Here is a 25,098-nt window from a genome sequence, read left to right on the forward strand (position 1 = left end):
GACAACTTTTAATAGTGATAGATTGAAACTAACTGAGGGGAGTTTTTTTTTTTTTTAAATAAAATTGTCAAGCACAGCTGATCCTGTTCAAGCTGCTGCCTCAGGGCTAAGACTGGCACTGCCCACCCAGTTCTGTCACCTGGGCACCCTCTGTGTTCCTCTGAAGGGCCACCCTGGTGTGAGATGGGCCCAGATCAGCTACCAGAATTAAGGGGTGGGATGCATAAGGCATTTCCAGGCCAGGAGTGCCTGGCTTTCTTTGCCTGAGTGTTTACTCCACATTATTCATACAAAGAGTTTCATTGACAGAACCAAGTTTAAAATCCTATCTTCAATTAATGCAAAAGAACTTTGGTTTTGTGAGAGCATAATTGCAGTAACTCACTGAATTTCTTCATTCACCCAGTGTGAGACTGTGGCTGAAAGGAAAATTTTTTCCAGTGGATGGAGCTGAGGACTCTGGGGCATGGAGAGTGCTGTCAGTCTGGAAACAGCAATATTCAGCCAGTGTGGCAATGAAACTGTATTTTTTCTGTTCATTTTCCCCATTTTTAACAGTGTACTAGTCATCTGCATGGGAGGTGGTGAGAAAGCAGCATTCCTTGTATTTATTTGAAGCTTGTAGATTATGAAGGCTCCTCTGTGCACGAGGCAGCACTGAAGCAATGTGTGCTGACCTTACTGCCTCACTTTTCAGAGGTGTGTGCTGCAGTAGCTAAAATGGCTCTTAATGTAGCTTTTGTTTTGAAAATAGACTGATTAAGAACTTGCAGTGACTCAGGGAAGCAGTGGCTGACTTTAATTGTGCTGCCACCAATGCTCTTGAAATGCCTTGAAAACAGTGGTCTCCTGGGAGCTGTTTGGATGAATACAAGTGAATGTCATGCTGGAAGGTTCCTCTCCCAGCTGCTCAGTTTAAATGGCAAAAGTCATGATTTGCTCGGATCACAGGAGCTTTTAATTCCTCATTTAATAACAGATTTCCCTGGGTGGCATATTGCTTTTACCCTTCCTGCTGTACATGAGGAAGGTGCAGGCAAGGATGAAATGTGCTTCCCCTGGCAGTGGCACTCGGTGGAAGGGGGCTTGGTGTCAGGTGTGAGGTATTGAGCTCAGTAAATCCCTGTTTGGAGGATCCCTGCTCCCATCCTGCCCATCCTGTGGACTTCATGGCACTTCAGGAAGTTCATTGCTGACCTGTGCACTTATTGCTGGGGTTGGGCTGATCCCTGGCCCATGGGGTGGCCTCTGTGTGTGCTGGACCAGGGGCACTGTCCAGTCACCACAAAGCAGGTTCCTGTTCTAAATCCATGATTTAGAATCATTGAATCACAGAATGGCTTGGGAAATGACCTTAAAGATAATCTTGTTCTAATTCCCAAGCTGTGCTGCTCGTAGCCCACTGTGACTGTTTGCAATCCCCAGACTGAGTGATGTGCTTAATGAATGGTTTTTAAGGGACAGTTGTCTGGAAGCCCCCACAGATTCCCATCTGTGCTGGGTGTTTTCCATTAAGTTGTAGTTGTTATCCTGGCTCTGTGCAGCCCCTTCTCAGCAGCACCAAGGCAGGAGGATGCCGAAGGCAGCACGGGCTTTGTTCTGCCTGTCAGTTGCAGTTGTAAATCTTCTGTGCTCACAATCATCAGAGGTTCTTGGTGAAAACGTGTTGCCTGTGAGCACCTCCTCTGTGAGAAGTGCAGAACTGCTGGCTTAGGAGTCTGGCCAGTTCTTTTGCTTAGATTTTTGCTCGTCTGTTCCTATTTGAATCCTTTCGTTTTTACTTCTCAGGTCACTTCACCTGGGAGAAGTACCTGAAAGAGACATGTGCCATCCCAGCTCCTGCCCATTGTTTCAAGCAGGTAAGAGGATGAAAACAAGAAAGATCAAGGGCTATGGTCCACTGGGGTCCCCAGAGTTCTGTGCCTGGGATAGGCCCCTGATTTGGCATGGAAGATCCTTAAGGATATTGGAGACTTAGCAGAAATCCAGGTGCTGAAGCAAAGATCAAAAAGATACATTTAGAGTAGCACAGAAGATTTTCCTCTCAGGTGTGCATGTTGGGAACGAGTATGCTATTACTCTGTCAAGAGTGGGCCCTTGGAGAAAATGTCCTGAGTAGGCTGGGATCCAGCTTTTGGTGGATCCTGCTCAATCAGATTTTCAGCAGAATTCACGCAATTGTTGTGACAGAACAGCAGCCCCTGGGCAGCAGGTATATGGGCACTGGTGGGGCTGTGGCTGGGATCAGCTTTGGACCCCTCACAGCAAGGGGGCTGGAGCATGTCCAGAGATGGGAACGAAGCTGGGAAGGGTCTGGAGCCCCAGGAGCAGGTGAGGGAGCTGGGAAGGGGCTCAGCCTGGAGAAAAGGAGGCTCATGGGGGCCCTTGTGGCTCTGCACAACTCCCTGACAGGAGGATGGAGCCAGGAGGGGTTTGGGCTCTGCTCTCAGGGAACAAGGGATAGGATAATAGGAAACAGCTTCAACTTGTATCAAGGGAGGGTCAGGTTGTATATCAGGAAAATTCATTCACTGAAAGGGTGATGAGGCCTAGGAAATGTCTGTCCAGGGCACTGGTGGAGTCCCCATCCCTGGAAGAGTTCAAAACAAGTAGTTGTGGTGCTTAGGGGTAATGGCTTGGCAGTACTATGGAAACAGCTGGAGTCGATGATCTTAGAGGTGTTTTCCAGCATTAATGATTCTGTGATTCCAAAAGAACAGGCTTTAGTTGCCTAGATGATGCAGGATGGAAGAGTGGGGGTCTGAATTCCCTGTGGTGCCTGCTCCATGCTGTGCCTGGGGGGGACAGTCAGCCTTCAGCAAACTCCACTTGGGCGCTCCTAGTGTTGAAGCTTTGTGCCTGAGCTGGTGCATGTATTGGCAATCCTGGCTCTGACTGGGCCCTGTTCCAATATTTTCAGTCCTACACTCCACCTGCAAACGAGTTCAAGATCAGCATGAAGCTGGAGGCGCAGGACCCCCGGAACACCACGTCCACCTGCATCGCCACCGTGGTGGGGCTGACGGGCGCCCGCCTGCGCCTGCGCCTCGACGGCAGCGACAACAAGAACGACTTCTGGAGGCTGGTGGACTCTGCTGAGATCCAGCCCATCGGGAACTGTGAGAAGAATGGAGGGATGCTGCAGCCTCCACTGGGTGAGCCTGAGTTCACCTGTCCAGCCAGGGTCAAATCGATGGTGGGGAAAGATTGGGGGTTTTTATAGATCTGTGCTTGGGACAGAGGCCCATGGTCTGCACCTGCCTACTGTGGGATAGACACACGGTATATAAACCACACCAGGTCTGGATTTCCACATAGATACATGGACAGGGAGATCCCTTAGAGTGTAGGTGAGCTGCTTGCCCTGCTTGTAGCTCAAGCTCTGGATTGTTGCCCAGAGAAGCTGTGGCTGCCCCATCCCTGGAAGTGTTCAAGGCCAGGTTGGACAGGGCTTAGAATAACCTGGGATACTGGAAGGTGTCCCATGGCAGAGGGGTGAAACTGGTTGATCTTTAAGGTCCCTTCAAACCCAACCTACCCTGTGATTCTAGGATTTAATGCCAGGTTACCTGAACAGGAAACATAATGTCTGAAAAAGATCAGTGACTGAAGTCCTGTCTCATGTGAAGGGACGCTTGCAATAGTTCATATTTATTTATTTAATTTTGCTTGTCTACATTATAAATAGCCTGGACAGTCTAACACTTTTTCCAGTGTTCTGTTAAACACACAACACTTTCCTTTTTCTTTGATGCTAGCCCAGTGACAAGCTAATTTTCTGGTTCTTTCCTCCAAAATTAATCTGCATTTGCATTCTGCTGCCCAACAGTTTTAGTGTCTTCTTAAATCTCTCTCTCAATTAGCATATCCCCAAATAATATTTTCAAGGCCAGGCTAGACAGGGCTTAGAACAACCTGGGATAGTGGAAGATGTCCCTGCCCATGGCAGGGGGTGGGATGAGATAAGCTTTAAGGTCCATTCCAACCCAAACCATTCAGTGATTCTGCTGCCCATCTCTTCCAAAGTCCTGTCCCGGTGCGTTGCCGGTGGGTCCCTGCTGTGCCGTGGCCAGGTGTGGCCAGCAGAGGGCACGAAGCGCAGGTAGAACAGCCCTGGCTGTGCCGGGGGACAGGGACAAAGTCGGGGACAGGTCCGGGAGAGCTGCTCTGTGTGTCCAGCTCTGGTCTGTGCCACCTACTTCGTGCCAGAGACACGTTAGGTGACATATTAGGAAAAAATTCTTCCCTGTGAGGGTGGTGAGGCCCTGGCACAGGTTGCCCAGAGCAGCTGTGGCTGCCCCATCTCTAGGAGTGTTCAAGGCCAGGTTGGACACTGGGGCTTGGAGCAGTCTGGGACAGTGGGAGGTGTCCCTGCCCATGGCAGGGGAGTGGAACTGATTGATTTTGCACCCAGCATGAAGACAGGTAACTGAGCTAATGCTGCAGTTGTCCTTCCTGCCTGCAGAGTTCAAGGGCCTAGAAAACCCAGCAAGGATTTTCTGTTTCCCATAGTATTTTCCATGTGCACACATCTGCTGCTGCTCTTTACACAGATAATTCCATTGACAGCACCCAGGGAACAGCTGGAGCTGGGCCAGGGCAGGCTCAGGCTGGAGATGAGGGAAAGGTTCTTCCCTCAGCCAGAGGGTGCTGGGCACTGCCCAGGCTCCCCAGGGAATGGGCACGGCCCCGAGGGGTGGACAGGGGGGATTGCTGGGGGTCTGGGCAGGGCCAGGGGCTGGGCTGGATCATCCTTGTAAGTCCTCTCCAACTCAGGATATTTTATGATTCATGTAAAATGTTTTCTCTGCCACTCTGGGAGCTGAGCTCTCCTATCCCCTGTGGTTGTGGCTATTCGGGTTCGTTTCCAAACTGATCTGACAGAGCTCAGGGTGTGGCCTGTGCTGAGCACTGCAACCTTGGCAAAGTTTTGCCGTGTTCTTGGTCCAGGTCCAGTGCCAGGATTAACTTCAAAACCCCTCAGACACAGATCAAACACAGCTGAGCAGTTGGAATTGCCTGTGCAGGAAGATGCACGTTTAGCAAAGAAGATGTTCTGTGATATCCAGAGCCTTCTGTTGGCTGTATAGTCATAGTCAATGCCACATTCTTCAGAGCCTGTGAAATTGCTTTTTTCTTCCCATAAGCCTTCTCTTGTTATTTCTCCACTTTTTTCACAGCAGGTGTCAAGCCAAAATCTGACATCCTTCCCTATAATGGTTACATCTGTTTCCCAGCCAAGTCAAAGCCTCTATTTCTTCAGATTAGTTTGCCTGCAGCTCACACTAGAGGTGGAGGAGGCCACCCAGAAGCTGTGATTCCCTGTTGAGGAAGAAATTCCATAGCCTGAGTGTGCACTTGCTGATTCATGTCTCCCCTGCAGCAGGATCACTGGAGCTGGCAGCACTGATGCTGCATGAAGTGCTCTGCCTGGATGGTCAATGGGTCAATGGGATTGTTATGATCAGTGAATATTGCAGTCAGACAGCTGTTTCCAGATGTTTCTTTTCAATAACACAAATGCTTTACATTAAGATTATCTGAATAAAATCCCACCTGACTCCATCATGGGAGGAGGATGGTATGGGATCACAGTTGTGTGAGTTCCCATCAGAGCAGGCATGTGCTGCCACATCCATCAACCCCCACAGTCTAAAAGTCTCCATCTCTGCCTCCCTCCCCTCAGGCTTCCGGCTGAATGCCTCCTCCTGGCCCATGTTCCTGCTGAAGACTCTGAATGGAGCAGAGATGGCTCCTGTCCGGATTTTTCACAAGGTATTTCACTGTTTGTGCAGATCCTTCTGGCAATGACCCCTTCACTGCAGAGCACCAAACTCAGAGCTGGTGTCTCATGAGAGATGTGCTGGTCCCATAGGAGGTGACATTGCAGAGCTCTGCCTCGGGGCTGCTCTAGGACACACCAGCTGTGTCACAGCAGGGTCAAGCTGTAGTCAGAGATCTGCCTTGGGCTTCAGCACTCAGGCTTGAGGCAGGAGCTGCTTTTTCACTGGAGCTGCAGGTGCTGCTCAAAGTGGGGAATGCAAGGTGGGAACGTCAGCACTGCTCTGAAATGTCCCACTCCCTGGGCTCAGTCCAGCAGCTAGCTGAGCACAGAGCAGCCAATAGTGGACTTTGCTGCCTCTTGATTAAACCCAGCCAGTGTGTGCACACCTGCTGGGGTTCAAATCCAGCCCACTAACTCCCTTCAGCTGCCTGGGGAGGTGAGGGCACAGCCCTGGTGTGGGGAGGCACTGCCATATCCCCTTTGAGCATATATTCCACTTCTTCTTGTAGGAACCACCATCTCCTTCCCAAAACTTCTTCAAGACAGGTATGAAGCTGGAGGCAGTGGACAGGAAGAACCCTCACTTCATCTGCCCGGCCACCATTGGGGAGGTGAGAGGTTCTGAGGTCCTCATAACATTTGATGGCTGGAGAGGTGCCTTCGATTACTGGTGCCGATATGATTCCCGGGACATCTTTCCTGTAGGCTGGTGTTCGCTGACTGGAGATAATCTGCAGCCCCCTGGTACAAAAGGTAAGGCCCACGTTGTTGCTTAGCTGTCTTTCTCCTCCACTCAGCTCTCAAAGAGCAGCAAAGCAGGCAGAGACTGGCAGCAAGGACACCTGGGTGCCCTGTGTGGTTTTTGTGCTGCTTCATGCGTGGTAAAGGTACAGGTGATCAGAGCTATAGCACTGAATCAGCCTGGCACCGAGGTGCTGAGGAGCAGCTATCCATAAAATGGGCAGGATGATGGCTCTGGGGAGGGCTGGTGCTGTACAACATTGCTGAGGTCTGCTCCTCTCCAGGAATTTCCTTGAAGTCTTCCCTGCGCCTTTGAACCACGTTTTCCTCTGCAGTTTTTCTCAGGGGGCCTGGAATAATGAGAGCTGTGAAGCTGCAGGACTGCGCCTCTTTGTGCTTGGACAGTTTTCTTGGTGTGCCTTATGCTGTGAACATGGACAAGGCAGGTGTGGAGCAGGTCATACCTGCCTTGTTTTTAGGGCTGTGATTGCTGGGTAGGAGCAGTGCTGGGGAGCTTGCTGCCTGCAAAGGCCTGAGCAATGGCTGGTTTGATTCTCAGACATGTCAAACTTTCTCACATCACAGTTGTGTTTGGGCCCAGAGGGGCTGTCATTGTCCCCAAGCACATCCCTCTGGCATTTGCTGGCTGGGACCTTGCATGTGCTTGTCAGTGAAATGAGGGGCAGGAGAACAGCCTCTCTGCCAGGGCTGAAGGATTGCTTAGGAAAGGCATTTCTCTGACACGACTGTTCCTCTTGGAAATCCTAGGTCAGCTCATGCTGCCCTGTCAGGCTGGTGCTGCCCTGTGTCCCTGATGTGGGTCAGGTCTGTGCTTGGGCTGGTCTCAGTGGATTGCTGAGGTGACCTCACATGACCTGTGTGCAAGCCAAGCTGTGGGCTTCCCTCGGCTGGAGATGATTCCTCTTTATCTTGGATTCCTACATTTTGCTTGGTGTTGCCAGCCACTCCCTCTCTTCTTGCTGGTTGTTTGTGTCCCACCTGCTGCAGGCTCTCAGGGGCCCTCAGGCAGTGACTGGCTCCTCCAGTGCTGCCCTGGAGCCAGGTATCTCCCCAGGTATCTCCAGGGTGGCTCTCAGGTACTGAATGAGTGGCTCAAGACTTGTTTGTGTTTGGTGGGAGCTTTCCTGGCAGTAACCCTGGGAGTGGAAGGTTTCAGGAGCAGGGTGGAAGCTGCCTTCTCAGGAGAAGTGGGAACCTCTGACCCACAGCCCCAGCACAGGCAGCTCTGTTCCTCCCCAGCCTCCTCTTGCCAGGGGCTGAAGCTATGAGTGAGCAGAGCCCAGTCAGTTATCCAGAAACAACACCCCATTATGCCATCCTGGGAAGCTTGTGCTTCCCCCTTGGCAGGCAGCTGTGATGTCTTCTCGCTTTCCCATTGGCTCCATGTGCAGTGACTCTGCACTTCCTGCTCATGTACAAATACAGTGACTTCCTAAAAGTAACATCTCCCCACTCCCAGGCGGATTTCTGCTTTCTTTGTCCTTTTTTTTTCAACTCCTGGGACAAGAGCAGGGGTTGCATGAGGCACGCAGAAATGCCAGGGAGTTGATATCAGCCTTGTCTTTGTGGTTTTACTTTTCCCTCTGTGACTGTCTGCTCCCTTTCCTGCCCAAGAATTTCTGACTTCCACTTTGTGTGATTAAACCAAAAGAACAGAGTACTGGTAACTTTCTCTAATGAAATTCTTCCTGTGTTTCCTCATTCCTCAGCCCTGCTGTGGTGGAGGGTTGAGCACTGTCCTCCCAGACCTGAGAGTGCTGCTCTTGGCAGGGTTGGAGGATGCATCACCACAGAGGAATCACCCTTTCCTTGAGTTCCAATAAACCTTCTCCATGTGCCAGCCTGGAGCCTGCAGTTCCATGTGGTGGAGTATTTCCTTTCCTGGTGGGAACTCCTCTAAAAGAGAACTGGGAATATATACAGGTAGTCAAGTGCTGCTGTGGTAATACTGCTCTGTGCTCATATACTGACTGACCCTGTGAGGCCCTTGTGGAAGGTGGGGAATCCTGTGAAGAGTTAACTCCATGGAGAATGAATAACTCCGTGGCTTCCTGGGGCTGAGCAAAAAGAGGCCTCGTGGAATGAGCTCATGTTCAAGGGAAGCAGAACTTCAAAGAGGGCAGGCATGTTTATTTAATGCTGCTAACTCCATTTAGCTCTAATGTGTCTGTGCTGCTGGCTGCCAGCAGAGGTGGAGGAGTGCAGGGGTTCTCCCAGGCATGGTCCTTCTCCATCTCCAGGGCCCCCCACTCCCAGCAGTGTTTGCTTAGCTGGAGTGGCTGGGCAGGGAGCTGGTGGAGCTGGGGCCCAACCAGCCACTCCAGGGAGCTTTCATTAGGGCACGTGTGTGTTAAAGAAGGAAAGGGAGGTCAAACAGGAATGAGGAGCAGGCTGCATGCCTGCTTGGTAATTCCATTGCTGCCTGCTGGCTGTGCAGCAGCCTGCTGAGAGACCTCTGTGGGCAGTGGCCAGATGTCTGTGGGCTCCTGGGCATCTCACAGAGTCACCGGGTTGGAAGAGACCTTCAAGATCATCGAGTCCAACCCCTGCCCTAACACCTCAACTAAACCATGGCACCAAGTGCCAGATCCAGTCTTTTTTTAAACATATCCAGGGATGGTGACTCCACCACCTCCCCAAGCAGGCCATTCCAGTATTTTATAATTCTTTCTGTGAAAAACTTTTTCCTAATATCCTAATATTTCCCTTGGTGCAGCTTGAGGCTGTGTCCTCTGCTTCTGTCAGTGCTGCCTGGAAAAAGAGCCCAACCCCAGCTGAGCACAGCCACCTTTCAGGGAGTTGTAGAGAGTGATAAGGTCACTCTGAGTCTCCTTTTCTTCAGGCTGAACAACCCCAGCTCCCTCAGCCCTTCCTCACAGGGTTTGTGTTCCAAGCCCCTCCCCAGCCTCGTTACCTCCTCTGGATGTGCTCGAGTGTCTCAAGGTCCTCCCTAAACTGAGGGGACAGAACTGGACACAGCACTCGAGGTGTGGCCTCACCAGTGCCAGGTACAGGGGAAGAGTGACCTCCCTGCTCCTGCTGGCCACACCATTCCTGATCCAGGCCAGGAGCCACTGGCCTTTGGCCACCAGGGCACACTGCTGGCTCATGTTCAGCTGGCTGCTGAGCAGTGTCCCCAGGTCCCTTTGTGCACTGTCCAGCCACACCATCCTCAGTAACACTGCAGGGGGTTATTGTGGCCAAAATGCAGGACTTGGACTTATTAAACCTCATCCCATTGGACTCTGCCCATCCATCCAACCCTTTCAGGTCTCTCCAGAGCCCTCCTCCCTTCCAACAGATTGACACACGCTCCCAGCTTAGTGTTGTGTGCACATTTACTAATGAAGGACTCAATAGCCTGATCCATGTCATCAATAAAAATATTGAACAGGACTGGCCCCAGCACAGCCCCCCTGAGGGACACCACTGGTGACTGCCCCACCACTCTGGGCCTGACCATCCAGCCAGTTCTTGTAGAAAGTGAACTCCAACCCAGCCTAACCCATTGCTTTGAAAAAACTTCTGCATGCATTTTACTTTTTCTAAGCATCCTGTTCTTTGGGATGCCTGTGGACTCTTAGAGCAGGTCACTGCCATAAGTGGAGAAAGAATTTTGGGAAGTTGTTTTGGAGACTCCCTCCCCATTTTAAGCAGTACAGAAAATCAATATTTAGGATTGACCTAAGGAATAAGGATGGTTCTTTAGTTATCTTAAATCATGGCTGGGGAGAAAGAGAGAAGGAGATGCACACAGAAATGGAGGTGCTGCTGCTGAGCTTCAGGGAAACAAAGAGGGAAAAAACTGTGATAAAAATCAATGAGAAAAAAGAATAGGTAAGAGGCTGGTTAGTAATTGTAGTTTCTGGGGCCACCTGCCCTCAGCAGGGAGGTGGGATGAGGGAAATCCCCCTCAGCCAAGGCATGGTTTTGTACACAGGAGATGTGTCTGCCCTGTAATTCATGGGAAATTTGGGAGTTCACTGCCAATCACAGACTAGAGGAAAGTTCAGTTCTTTGAAGTCAGGGAAGCACACATTGGAAGAGGATCCATGGGAAGTTATTTTCCTTTCTGAAATGCTTTGTGGGATGGAGAACTGGGAGCCCCTGGGGGAGGAGCAGCTAAAGCAGGGTCTTCTCAGGTAGCTCTGCATGGAGGCCTCACGCTCTGAGCTCTTCTCCTGAGGAGGTGATGGCTGAAGGGTCTGTCCATGCCAGGTGGGCAGGCAGGATGGGGCTTTCTGCCTGGCCATGCGATTGTGGGTTCAGGCATCTGAGAACTTCCACAGAATCTGTGTCTTTGCACAAGAAAGGGCTCTTACTGAAACACAAGCTTTACGTTTTGGAGAAATGCAGGCATTTTTCTAGGGTTTGTGCCACAGTATCAAGAACTTTAGCTGGGATTTGGTTCAAAAATTATGAGACCTTTACAGGACCCTCCTACAGCTGAGTGTCAGCTGCCATGTGCACAATCCCAACAGTGCTGCTGCTGGGAGGTGCTGTGGCAGTGACAGTCTTCCTGACCTCTTGAAAAGCAGCTCATTTTCTCCATCCTGAGAAATGTGGATTTAATCCATACCTGTGACAGCATCTTGCCCACACAGACACCTGTAACAGTGTCCCTTAAGTCTGCTCCCATGTTTCATGTGTTACTGCTGGAGGGCAGGGAAATACTGACACCTTGAACATGAGGGAACAGGGACACAGGTAAAGGCCTCACTGTCTGTATCTCAGGAGGTTCCCTGTGCTGTTCCTCCATTTGGGCTGTGCCCTGGCTGTTGCTGAGTTGCTGATGGGTTTGCTACTCCCTATTCCAGCCTTGTGCATGCTCTGTGACACAGAGAGGGGTGACTCCGTGCTGTGGAGAGGGGCAGCAGTGAAAGTGTTAAGGTTGGGCGGGCAGAGCTGGAAGCTGCTCCAGCTCTGGAATTTGGAGGACTGGAATTGCTGCCTTGGCACCAGCCCAGCTGGCAGAGAGCCCCAAGCCCAGCCAGGCAGGGCAGAGCTAACACAGAGCTCGTCCTCTGCCACTGTGCCAGGGCTGCTGGGAGCTGGGTGAGGGCACTGGGGCCACTGGTCAGTGCCTGCACAGCTCTGTGGGGGCTCTCAGACACTGCTCCCTCTGCCTGGGCTCGCCTGCTGCTTCCTCTGCTTGCAGAGCAAGCAAATGTGAATAGTTTTAGACAGTTACTATGGGGATAGGCTGAAGGGGAGCTCCATCCACCCTGGGCTCACAGCCCTGTGTCACCCTGGGGCCAGAGCTGCAGTGACTCCAGGAGGTTACAAGATGCTGACTCTGCATAGAAAGTTCATGAAGTTCTTCGTTTCTCACCACTATTGCTGCCATGTGCTTTGTTGTTTAACTGCTTTGTCTCCTCAAAGGAAGATGATGATCAGCTGCTAGGTTTCCTACCCAGGGGCAAAGGTAATGTGTATTTTATTATTTTATTTTGGGTATTGCCTGGTTTCTCTTCCTTCTTCAGGGTAAGAACATAGTGGTGGGAAGAGGAGCCTCATCAGGAGTAGTTGGCAGGGGTAACACTCAGGTGAGCTCCTGTGCATTCCTGCTTGGAGGAGATGGGAAAATATTAATTACTGTCTCTCCAGGACTGAGCTGGGACTTGGAGCTCACACATTAAGCTGGGTGACATTGCTTTGCACTGGCATGGCTGGTTTGGGTAGGGCTTATGCACCAACAGCAGGAGGAGGGATGGAACACAGAGGAGTTCAGGTTTTTATCCATAAGTGCAATGCACAGGCCCTGGAGCCTGGGTGGAGCTGCCTCTGAGGCTGCTGTTGGAAGATCCCAAGAAAAATCTCTCGAGCTGTTTGGAGCACAGAGCCAAGGCTCTTAGCAGTGACCCTGACTCAGCCTGGATGTGTGTCCTGGAATATGTGTGGGGTTTGGAGGTTTGGGGGCTTGGATAAGGGAGCCCAGCACTGCAGGAGGTGTGGGGTGCTGGCAGTGCCTGTGGCTCAGCAAACACCAAAACTGTGGCTCAGTGGGAACCATGGCATGTCAGACACCTGAGGTTACTGAGTGATGTCTTGAGGGTGGCAGGAGCCTCTGAGAAGAGGAACTGTCCTGGGAAAAACAGTTGCAGTTTCCTCTGGTCTCCAGTGTGTCCCTACTCTCAGACCTTCCTTCTCAACTTGACTTTTCCTCATGTTTTATTTTGAAATATTTCATATCCCAGAGAATCTGGGTTTTGCTCAGGATGTTTCCTTCCCTTTTCCACTGTGCTTCCTGGTCCAAAACAGAGTTTCAGTATCTCAGGGCGTTACTGAGTCTTGGCAGGAGGTTTCAGCAGGACCCTGCCGTTGGATCTTCCCTCTCTTTGGTTGAGCAGCACTGGGGTCATCACTTTGTTTCTGCAGGATCAGTAACAACACTCCTGTTCACTGGGACATGGTGCAGGGCTCTGCCTGTGCAGCCTGAAAGTCTGAGTGCTTTCAGGATGGAATTGGACAACCTGAAGGAAGAAGAGTATTCCAGGGCTGTTGTTTGTGGGGGTCTAAAAGTGCCTGACTCAGGATGTTCTGAGCTGTTGATTGCAGGCAGGGCTCTGCTGTGAGGTTTGGAAGCAGAGTGAAGTCAGCTTAAACTATGCCCAGGGTGACAGTTTGTGTAGGACAACCACAGGGAGAGCAGAATTTCCCACCAGGATAAAAGGGTTTAAATACTCGGTTTTACAAACGTTCACTTCAAGGATTTCACACTCCACACCTTGTTTCTGCTTGTCACCATATTCCAGCCCTGGTGACAGGAGCTTGCTCCCTTGTAGGGGTCCTGCTTCTGATGTGGGCAAGTGCTGGAGGAGCCAGAAAAATCGACCAGTCTCCTCTCACATAGCTCTGTAAAGGCTGCACACGGTGAATCCCCAGTCCCTTCAGGCTGGAAGGGGCCTTAAAGCCCTGGTCCCACCCCTGGCCAAGGACAGGGACACCTTCCACTATCCCAGATTGCTTCAAACCCCATCCAGCCTGGCCTGGATGGGGCAGTCACGTGCTTGTGATGGTTAATGGGTGGGGTGTGCTCAGAGCAGGGCAGGTGTAAATGGGAGAAACAGCCCCATTTTGGTGGGGTTTTTGACAGTGACTCTATGGAAGCAAGAACATTACATCATCTTTTCGTGACCTGCTGGGGAGATTCTTCGGATTTTTGTTTCCTCCTCATTTTTTGGAGAGGGGAAGTAAATGCTTTTGAGCCCAGCTCTGGCCCTGGCTTTGGGGAACAGGCCTAAGTTGCCAGTGTGCATTTTTGTGCATTTTTATGGAATCCAGGAGCTTTATCCTGAACACACAGCCCCACTTGTTAGAGAGATCAGATCTTTTGCACCTTGACATTGTTCTTCTCTTGATCTTTGGTATTTTTATAACTTCTGAACTTGAAAAAATAACAGAAATGGGAACAAACCACACCCACCTAGCACTCTCCTCATTCTTTGAGCACTGAGAAGTTGAAGGTGTTCTGCTAATATTTAACCTGGAAGCCAAAGCTAAAAAAAGAGCTTCAGAGAAAATCAGAACAAGCAGATACCCCAGGAACTACCCTGAATGACCTGAATAGAGCAGGAACCATTGGGGTTTTTGGAAATCCCTTGGCAGTTACTTCCCAAAGGGGCAGAAGATGAGTGAGTGTGGCTGTGGTGGTCTCTCATGGCACATGCTCTCACTGCCTGTCCTTGAGACAGCTGAGTATAAATGGCAGCTGAGCCAGGCAAACTTCCCAGGGGCTGCAGTTCTGTGAAGAAACCAAAGCTCTGTCCTGGTGCAGGTGTGGCTCAGGTGGGCTTGGCCATGGTGCCCAGGCTGAAGGCTCTACAGGCTGTGGGCTCGTTGCTCACTAAGATTTGGCTCTGGGGTCTTCTCGAGGACCAACACTGATGCTTTTGGCAGTGCCCTGCAGGGACAGGCTCTGCTGTGACCTCCCTTGAAGCTCTGAGCCTGGATGAGCTGCAATGATGGCTTTCCTGAGGTGTGAAATCAGTGGATTTATGTTGTCACTGTCTGTGTCAGGACCAAAGGTGCCAGTTCTGCTCATGTTCCCTCTGCCAAACAGCTCCAGGGGTCACGGGTGGGCTCTTCTGTTGCTGCTGGGTGCTCACTATGTGCCCATGGGCACTGCCATGCAGGAGACAAAGCCTGGCTTTGAGGTGATCTAATCAGGCTTAAAGTTCGGATTTCTACTTGATTTTCTTCTGACTTGGGCATTGCCATTGCTCTTGGAGCTTCCTGATTGTCCCTCTGTCTCTCCTCTCACCCATGGGTGCAGCCCCCTCAGTCAGAAGCTTGAGTTTCAACCTGCTAATGTGTTTCTCAGGCTGGAGCTGCCCAGCTCAGTTCTCAACTCTTCTCTGCAGTTCAGAATCTCTGTTTTAATTCCAAAGCTGCTTCAGAGCTGATTAAAACAACACACTGCTCCAACAGCTTTATTTTTGCAGTGAAGTGCACAAGATCAGGCTGTGATAGGGCGATTACCCAAGCAAGAACCCAGGTTGTGTTGCAGCCAGTTTATTTGGAATAAGAAGTGGTGGGATAGAAGAGGAGGAAAACTGCTGATTTGGGATGAGAAGAGGGTGATTGTAGACAAACCTGTCATTTCCTTGCCCTCTGCATTTGAACCATATGCTGCAGGAGACTCACTGCAGCTCCTTGTTGTCTGACCTGGGAGTTGTGTGGGAGGAGGAGCCGTGCTCCAGACAGGCCAGCAGCCCCTGTGCCAAGGAACATCTGGCTGACCTTGAGAACTGGACCCAGAGTTAAGTATCTGAGTACTGGAGAAATAAAACAATGCACAAAAGAGTGTGAGCTAAGGCCACCAGCTCTGTGTAACTGGGCTGCAAAGGTTGCTGCACGCTGGCTCCTACAGGTGAGTGTTTCTCTGAGGGTGATGAGGATATTCTGCACAGAATAAGTAGCAGCCCTGCTGCAATTTGGGCTATAATTCTGCTGAGGGCTGCCTGTGTAATCCTCCTGTGCACACTGAGTCCTTTGAGCCAGCCCTGCTGTCAGAACTGCCATTCTTCTCCAGGGTGTTAATGCCTGTGGCCTGGTCTGTTCCCAGCATGATCCTTCTGCTCCTTTGCTTTGCCTTCTGAGGGCTGGAATGGGCCATGGTAGGAAAAGAAGAGCTGAAGAAGCAGGAATGTGCTGCTGCTCTTCCAGCCTCCAGACATGTCATTGCCAGCCTGAGAGGTTTGTGGCTGGTTGTGCAGATGTTCCACAGCAAATGTGCTGAGACATGAGGGGTTTTGAGCTGCTGTTGAGGGACAACTTGCTTGGCAGCTCCAGTGGTGGAACAGGAGGCCATTTTCCCTCTCCAAGTGGCAGACTTTGCAGTGTTTTATAGGAAAGATGTGTGACTCAGTTTCCCCATTCATTTCCTAATGCTACTCAGTGGGTACAGAGCAGTTCATTCCAATGTGGAAGAGAAATGAAGACTGAGTTTGGGACTAAAGAAATCTGTGTGCTCAGCACAAAACTGAGCACGACTTTTGCTGAGGACAGCAGTTTGGGCATCCTTGCTCTGCACAGGCTGTCACTTCATCTCTGATCACGAGCCAGTCACTTCTCTGTGTTTATTTTGCCCTAAGCAGAGCAGAGGTGGTGCTGACCCCAGGGCAATTTGGGGGATACATCTGTTGTGGGGCACATCCTGACATTTGCTGTGCTGCATCTCAGAGCACTTTCCCTCATTGAGGAATATCTGCACACTGATGTTTATAATCTACAACTTAAAAACTGCTAAGTAACAATAAGAGTGACTGCCTCTGAAATGGATTAAAACCATTAAAAGATGTTGGATGTTGTGTGCAGAAGAGCCAAAGCAGTGTGAAGGAACTCTCAAAATGTTCAGTGTGACCAATGAGTTTCAGTGGGACCAGTGAGGGCAGTCTGGGGGTCCTGGTGTGCAGTGGGCAAAGCAGAGCTGAGCCCTGGATGAAATGTCCCCAAAAGTCTGGAACTCTGTGGAAATTGGCTGCAGGCCTGAGGGCTTTTTGTTTGATTTGAACCAGTACATTTAGGATTTTTATTAGCTGGTAACATCCAGTGTTGTGGTCTCTCATTTTTCCAGAGTGGAAGCTTTCTCTCTGGCTCTTTCTGGCCACTGCTATGTGTTGAGCTGCTGTTCTGGTGCAGTGAGTGTTGCAGCCCGAGTTCTCTGTCCTGAAGGAGCACAAGGCAGCTCAGAGCCCAGCATGGTGCAGCTGAAGGCAGGAGTGGGTTCCCCCACATTCACTGCTGGGTTATGGTGGGATGCTCACCTGCTGTGTTCTCTCCCTGAAACTCAGTCTCTGCTCATGGGCTGCCACAGTCCTGCCTGCCCTGGAAGGGGGAATCATTGACTTTCTCATCTCTCATCCCCTCCTGGATGAGCAGTGTGGATCCTGGTGCACATCCTTGTATTCCCCACATAGATACCTCTCCTCTGCAAGGATCATTCTTTGCCCCTACCTCTTGTAATCCTTGATTTGTCCCTTTGGAAACCTTTTTTGATATCCCAAGGCTCTGGAGGTGCTGTAAAAGCCTTTGGTGAGGATCTTGGAGGTAGATGAGGCTGTGTCACATCCTTCCACGTGATCTGTGGCCAGTCCAGTCCCCTCCAGGTTTCTGTTGCAGTAGCTGGACTGACACTGCCCAACTTGCTCAGATTGCTCTTGTGGGCTGTGTTACTGAATAAAGCCTCAGATTTGTTTTGAAAATGTTTGAGCAGATGCATCTTGTGCTTGAGTGGAATTATCTGCTTGTGTTTAGCCAATGTCTGGGTGAATAGGGCAGACTGAGATGCCTTTATGGAGGGGTCTCTTGGGTCCCGAGTTCTGGTGTTGAATTGTGTAAGCAGACCCTGCTGGTCCAGAACAGGGCTTTTGTCTTCAGTTCCAGTAGCACCAACTGCAGTCTCCAGTTCTTTTCCACATCTCCAAGTGTGGGAGAGTCCCAAGAGCTGGGACACTTGGGCTGTTTTGCAGTTTGGTGACTGAGCAAGTCACTGAAGCTCAGGCTGTCATGTGCTGCCCCACACCTCTGAGATGTGGTACAAAGTGCTGGGAACACCTGCCAAGGTTTGCAGGATCTGAGCTGCTTCACAGAGCACTGGGTGTAAGTGCCACTATGGTTTAGGGCATACAGAAATGCTGCTGTGAGACTGAAAATGTGACACTTCTGCAAACAGCAAACAGCAGTCGCTGGTATCACTGTGACTCTTGAGACTTTTTTTTTCCTAGTTGTTTTATTTGATAAATAAAACAACTGAAAAAACAAATCAAATAACCATAAAAATGGCACAGCTCGTGCCAGGGGTATGTGCAGTGACATCTGCAGTGACAGAGCTCATCCAAGTGTATGTCAACAATCAAGAAAAGTGCTGCTCCAAACCACGCAGATTTCTAAGCCTTTTAGAAATGGGACACTGATGATGAATGTTCAGAGCCTGTCTCAGGTTCAATAAATGCACAAGGCATTGCTTTAGTTTGAAGTAACAGCTTTTCCTGTGCCTGTGGATGTCCAGCCCAAAAAAGACATTATAATTCACTCCTGTGGTGAGGATGAGCAGGATGGAGAGTTTTGGGAACTGGGGGTTTGCGTTTCTTTGTGTGCTACTGTGTAACCACCACCCAGGGATTAGTGGATAAAATAACCTTATTTCAGGAGTCAAAACCTGCAGCTAGACAAGTCTTGTGTAAAAAGAAAGTGTGTTTGGGAGAAGAGAGAGCTCATCATGACAACAGGTGGAACATGCCAAATCCTACAGCGCTGTGTTGGAGATCTCCTCTGCTCTCAGCCTCAGCTCAAACAGGTGTTTCAGGCTGGAGAGCACAAATCCCTGCAGGAGGTACTGAATTATCAGAATAATTGTCTTCTCACCTTTAAATTCCAGAATTTGGAGTCTTGTTCTTTGCAAGGAGCCCATGTCTTCCACCCATGCTCCAACCCTTTGTCCTGTGTTGTGTCTGCCATGTCTCTGAGAGCTCAGGACAATCCAAGTCTGGAGCCTTCCCAGGGCCTGTATTTCTGTCCCAGTTGTACTCATGGTGCCGAGTGATGATGGTCTGTGCTTTGGGAAGAATCACAGCTCTGAAGCTTTCACATTTTGCTGTGGGACAGACAATGAGCTCTGGTTCCTGTCCAGCTCTAACCTTCAGGATGTCTACGACTGAAATGCCTCAAGCAGGGAAGGATTCAAACAGATCTCAAGAAGATTTCTCCTCTCTGGCAAATTTGCTTATCTTAAATGGGTCTCTTTAACCCACCTCTTTGAGTGCTGCTTCTGCCCAGGACGTGCTGAAGATGGGACAAGGGGCAGTGAGCACCAAAGGACCCCTGGAGGGGTGGCCTGCAGGACCAGAGGGGCTTTGGAGTGGGCATGAATGGTGTGCTCAGAAATCTCCCCGTGCACTTCAGGACACTGCAGGGACCATTACAGAGATCTCCAGTCAGAAGCACATGAACTACAGCTGCATCTGAGAGTACAGAGCCCTTGGCACAGCAAACGGGAATTGGGGATTTGTGCTCCTGCAGCTCTTGGTAAATGAACCTTGTAAATAGGAGAGAAAGGCAGGAGACCTTTCTGCTGCTTCAACTTTTCTGTTCTGTATTTTTCTACATGTTTTGACTTTGTAATTCTTGTCCCAAGGACATAATTTTGTCTTCTTCGAACTGTGACAAGTCTCAGATAAACTAATGGGTGACAAATGCTGTTTCCTAGCATTGACTAACCCTCAGAGTGTGGATGGCAACTGTGCAGTCTCCTGTAAGCAACAGTTTCAGTCACAGTGTGGTGGGCAGCTGCAGGTGCCATGTATCAGCTGACAGGGAATGTTTTGGCATTAGGAAGTAGAGCCTAAAATCAGAAATTCTCTCTCAAGTCTCTTAGTTTCTGCAGAAAGCTCAGAACTCTTGTTTAAAGTAATCCTCCAGTGATGAATAACATCATCAGTGGTTCTCAGCTTCTCCTTGGCTCTGAGTTTAGTCATGTTCGAGCTGCATCTTCAGGGAGATGTTTCTCACTGTGCCAAATGGATCTGATGCCAGCCAGCCTCCTCCTCCATGTATGCCATTGTCCTGGATGCCTGTGTGACCCAAAACAAGATAGTTCAGCCAGTAGAAAAATTCCAATTATTAGTTTTCTGTTCCTTTAATGAGCTGAAATAACCATGAGTTCAGATCAGTGAATAATTCAGGTCAGAAGGGATCTCAGGGTTGCATGGCTCAACTCCTCCAAGGCCAGCTTTGGAGATTGCTCAGAGCTCAGGTAAGCAACAAAGCTGTGGCACAGAGAGATGCTGCTTTACCCAGGAACAGCAAACTTGATTTTTAAATAAGAGAGGGCCCACTTGATTTTCTGCAAATGGGTCTCCTTTCAGTACAAGGAAGAAGAAGGTGAGGATGTCTCTGGCAGCTGCTCACAGTTGGGCTGGCACTGTCTCCAGCTGAGTCACACAATCACAGAATATCCTGAGTTGGAAGGGGCCCACCAGGATCATCCAGCCCAGCCCCTGTCCCTGCCCAGACCCCCCAACAATCCCCCCTGTCCATCCCTCGGGGCCGTGCCCATTCCCTGGGGAGCCTGGGCAGTGCCCAGCACCCTCTGGCTGAGGGAAGAACCTTTCCCTCATCTCCAGCCTGAGCCTGCCCTGGCCCAGCTCCAGCCCTTCCCTGGCTGCTGTCCCTGTCCCAGGGAGCAGAGATCGGAGCTGCCCCTCGGGAGGAGCTGCAGATCCCTGAGCTCTGCCCTCAGTGTGCTCTGCTCCAGCTGCACACACCCAGTGCCCTCAGCTGCTCCTCCTGTGGCCCCTCCTGACCCTTCACCATCTTTGGACACTGATAGCTTTAGATCCTTAATAATTAAGATGTAATAATAGTAAGATAAGATGCTGTAAATTGAAGGTTTTGGCAGTTAAAGGAGACCTGGGCAGTGTTTGGAGCTGTGAGATAATCCTGCTTGCTGGGCACAGCTGTTTCCACCTCTGGAGCTCTGTGGGTGCAGGCAGGGCTGAGTGCTGGGCACTGATCCCTGCAATAGCAATCCCATGTTTCAGTCAGCCCATGGCAGGGGCTGAAATCCTGCAGGAAGGTAACAGGCACCTGAAAAGAAACTGCAGGCTCCTTTAAGAAGCATCCAACAGTGCCTTGGGGATGAGGCAGAGTGTGGCCAGCTGTCATGCTGTGTTTTGGGGGCTGCACCATTGATGTGCAGGTACAGCTGGTGGGAGGACCCTGCCCTGGACCTCGTGGTGCCTCCTCCTCACACAGCTCAGTGCATCTGGTAGGGCAATAGAAATGTATTAGCACAGGCTGCTGTTTGCTCAGATTCTGGTTCAAATCCAGCAAAAAGCCAGGCAAATCTGCTGGATCGTGAGAGGATAAGACCTCATTTCATTAAATCACTTCAGGTCAGAGAAATGTCTGTGCATTGCATCAGTGTGATGGAATCAGCCCCAGGGAAAACATCAGTGCCTGTGCAGGGCTGTGCCCAGGGCTGTGCCCAGGGCTGTGCTCAGCAGTACTGCTGGGCACACAGCACCAATCTAGGTCACAGTCTGAGCTGGCTGCACATTCAGATGGAATTTTGCCTCTTTCAGTGAACAGCCTCCCTTGCTGTGGCAGCTCCTCCATCCCTGCAGGAGCCATGGCTGTAGCAGGGAGCAGGGATGTGCTGCCAGGGGCACAGGCACAGTGGGAACTCCTCTGGGTGCCTGAATGACATGAGATGTCCCATCATGGGATCTGCATGCACCCAGTTATGAGATTTTATTGCCCAAATCCCAAAACCAAGTTACTATTACATGTACTGTCTTTACAGCTGAAGCAGGCAACATATTTTCTTGCATTTATTTCACCAAAAGATGAAATCACTTTTTAACATAAAATTATACAGTAAAAGCTTGCACCCCAGGACTTCATCTGACAGCAGTCTCCTTTTTCCTGGCACTGAGTTGCCACTGATGTGGTCCCAGCCTGGGAGCAAAGGGTGCAGTCCAGTGCTCTGCTACTGCCAATTTCCCAAATGCACCATTGCTCTGGTTTGTTACTAGTAAAAATGAGAACATGGCATTGCCTCACAGCTTGTCTGTAGAATTCTCAATTTTTCCTCCACATGAGAGAAACCTCATTGTGGCACAGCTTGGTTTAGACACTGAGCATTGTGCAGATCTCACCCTGCCCTGGCTTCCACATCCCTTTGATATTTAATAGTTTCTTTGTGGTATGGACAGTTTTAGAATCATGAAATCATGGATTGTTGTAGGCTGGAAGGGACCATAAAGCCCATCCCATTCCACCCCCTGCCATGGGGACACCTCCCACTGTCCCAGGTGCTCCCAGCCCCAATGTCCAACCTGGCCTTGGGCACTGCCAGGGATCCAGGGGCAGTCACAGCTGCTCTGGGCACCCTGTTCCATTTTACTGTGTTTATCCTTGTTCTGTCAACTTGTGAGATTCTAACAGATGGTTTAATACAATTAAAACATTTCTCTGCTGAGGTCAGTCATTCCACACATAAAGCCACAGGCCCCACGATTCCATGATCAGCATCTGCCTTACCTGTGCCATTCCTCCCTGCAACTCAGATGTCACCTGGAGCAGGTGACACTCCTGGAACACCATCAGCTCTAAGAAGCTCCTGAGCTATCACATTCATTTTCTTAACAGTAAAATAGTCTTGCTTTTAACATTAATAGCTCAGACAAAGAGCAGTAAAACTCTGTTTCTGCCACATGCCCTGTGTCTGCCTGACACAAAAAAGTCTTTATTCAGGATGTCAGATAGATCCTGATGACTGTGTGCTTCTTCCCAGATTCTGATAGAGAATGCTAATGCACAAAAGCAAGGAAATAAAATTAAAACTAAACATGCCCATATGACAAGCAGAATGGGGCTCGATCCTGGATGCACTGTGTGATTTGGGTTGGAAGGGACCTTAAAGCTCATCTTGTTCCAACCCCCTGCCATGGCAGGGACACCTTCCACTGTCCCAGGCTGCTCCAAGCCCCGTCCACCCTGACCTTGGACTCTTCCAGGGATCCAGGGACAGCCACAACTTCATTGTTCCAGGGAATGAATCCTTGCTCACAGTAACTGCTCCTAAAATCCTCATTACAGAAACCTTAAAAATCTCTGTATATGCCCACAGTTGTGACATCCTGGAATCAATCTTTTATTGCACTCTGTTTCCCTGGCTAAGACTTTTTCCCTGAACTACCAAGAGTGATTTCAAAAGTGTTTGCTTGTGTTTTTTCCTAATTCCTTGCCCCTGTGTTGAATACACATTGAGGTTTCCAGATGTGAGAAACAAGACATCCCAAAGATCACTCTGCAGTTTTCAAAATGCAGCAGGATTTTGGTTTGTTTCTTTTTAGCAGAAAATTAGAAGGAAATACTTGTCTGCTAGGCTGGGCCAACATATCTCTGGCCTCTAGCAGGATTGGAAAAGATGACTGACCAAATTTAGGGGATTTGTGGGCAAGTATACCAGAAATCTGTTTTTGTGATGGAAAGAGAGAAGATAAGAAGGAGCAGACCTGTATGTGAGAGGAGCAGGGCAGCTGGGCCAGCTGACATGAGCTGTTGCTCAGGGCCAGGAGCAGTAAGCCTTGCAGGCAGTGAGGATGGAGCTGGTCCCTTCCACTGCAGTTTGCTGGACATTTAGGGACAGAACAGATTTGACATCAGCCTTGAGAAAGGGGATTTCCAGTGTTTGCAGCTCTGGCTCTGTGGCTGTCAGACAGGTCTTGACTGATCCCTCCCTAGGAATGCTCTCAGAGCCTTTTCCGTGGCCATTGGCAGGTCACCACTCGCAGAAGGAAGAGCTGTAGGTGCCAGTTATTTTCAGGAAGGAAGGTGTGGCTGCAGGCACAATCCTTCTGGAGTTCAGCCCATGCAGGTTAAGCCCCAGTGTCCCCCAGCTCGAGTGCTGAGCCAGGGATCCGTGTGTTTGATTTTTACTCTGGCATGGAGAGCAGTCCCCTCTCCCAGGGGTCTGGGAGTACTCCAGGTTTTTCCATGTGACACTGTATAAAGATGGAGGCTGCTCTTGTTTTGATTCTCACCTGATTTAATTACATTTGCTTTTTCTCTTTTTATTTCAGTTGTGATTCCAAAGAGCCCTTTACCTGCCTCCGAAGTAAACTCGGAGAAACCTAGCATGCACAGTAGCACAAAGACTGTTTTGGGGCATCAACAAGGGCAAAGGCGTCGCAAAACAGGGAAGAAGCGTGGTCGAACGACCAAAGCACTAATCCACCACCCCATGCCTACACCCTCCAAGTCAGTGGAGCCTTTGAAATTCCCCAGAAAGAGAGGCCCCAAGCCTGGCAGTAAGGTAAAAGCTGATGCTGATGCAGGCGGGTGAACAGCAGGTGCTGCAGGTCCTGCCATGGGTTGGTGCATGCGTGTGTTTGTGCACGTTTGTCTCAGCCTCTGGCTGTGTGACTGCAGCAAGTAGGAGACCAGAGGGGTGTGTGGGAGCATCCTCAGAGCCCAGCCCTGGAGCTGTAGAGAATGTCTGTGTCCTAAAGATCATTTCCATCCAGAATCCGTGTCTTTGGAAGTGCATTGGCTGTGGAGTAGCATGGCAGATGCTGGGAGCATGACAGGATGGCCAAAGGGTAGAAAAAGCTTTCCTGTCCTTTGTGTGTGGCTAGTCTGAGTCGAACAGAGGTGGCAGATCCCAGGCTTGTTATTTTTCAGGGTTGTGGTTTATAAAATACACACATATTGATTACTAGGTTCTTGAGACACCCCGTCATCACCATCAGAAATGTGTCATGTTCCACAGTGCTTTGTCTGTTGGATGCAGAGGAGAGAGTGTAGTGATCATGGGTGGTAAAGGAGAGCAGTGGTAAAAGGAGAAATATCTCCTCTTTTTCTGCAGAGGAAACCTAGGACATTGCTGAACCCAGCACCCACCTCTCCAACAACCAGTACCCCAGAGCCAGACACAAGCACTGTGCCCCAGGACGCTGCTACAATCCCCAGCTCTGCCATGCAGGCTCCCACAGGTAAGGAGGGTCTTGGACCCCGTTCTTGACAGGATTGCACAGTTAGGAACTGCAGCAGGCAGACAGCAGCACCCTGAGAGGGTCCCATTTCTTCCTAAGCCTGTAAACCAGCAATCCTTACTACTCCAGAAAGGCTGGCCTGAGAGAGGCACATGAGTCCAGAGCAGCTGTTCGTTTACCTTTCTATTTGAAATAATGAAGTAGGAAGATTGCAAGGCCACCTGTTGAGTGCAAGGACCCCTTTCCCCTGCATGCTGGTGACTCCACTGCTCTCCAGGTGCATTGTGCCCCTGTGTTGGGTGTGCAGCACCCCTTGTGAGCCCTGAGTGTGAGCTCTTCCACACCGTGCAAGGCACAGCTGCTGGAACTGCACAAGGGGCAGAGGAGGTGCTGAAGGACTGTGATCTGCCCAGCTCCAGCCAGGATATCAAGGCACACAGGGGCAGGAGGGAATAGGAGAGGAGGAGGAGCAGCAGTGAAGAGTATATGCACTGCTACAGCTGAGGATCAATCTGGTCAGGAAAGTCGAATGCAAAGCTGCTTTTGACA

General features: G+C 50.2%; 1 protein-coding gene across 5 annotated transcripts in view; it reads left to right on the plus strand.

Annotated features, from left to right (window-relative positions):
• The window catches only part of SCMH1 (Scm polycomb group protein homolog 1), a 67,490-nt gene that overhangs the window by 24,236 nt on the left and 18,156 nt on the right, over nucleotides 1–25,098 (plus strand). For 4 of the 5 annotated variants that reach the window (XM_088178484.1, XM_088178482.1, XM_014881286.2 and 1 more), the window contains exons 5-10: nucleotides 1,789–1,859; nucleotides 2,921–3,155; nucleotides 5,687–5,775; nucleotides 6,295–6,538; nucleotides 23,638–23,870; nucleotides 24,423–24,549. In XM_088178484.1, coding sequence (XP_088034610.1) covers nucleotides 1,789–1,859; nucleotides 2,921–3,155; nucleotides 5,687–5,775; nucleotides 6,295–6,538; nucleotides 23,638–23,870; nucleotides 24,423–24,549 — 999 coding nt within the window. The remainder of the gene's footprint in view (nucleotides 1–1,788; nucleotides 1,860–2,920; nucleotides 3,156–5,686; nucleotides 5,776–6,294; nucleotides 6,539–23,637; nucleotides 23,871–24,422; nucleotides 24,550–25,098) is intronic. The other variant, XM_088178485.1, reaches the window with a different exon arrangement.

The sequence above is a fragment of the Sturnus vulgaris genome, chromosome 24, assembly GCF_052056855.1.
Source record: "Sturnus vulgaris isolate bStuVul1 chromosome 24, bStuVul1.hap1, whole genome shotgun sequence".
Taxonomy (NCBI): domain Eukaryota; kingdom Metazoa; phylum Chordata; class Aves; order Passeriformes; family Sturnidae; genus Sturnus; species Sturnus vulgaris.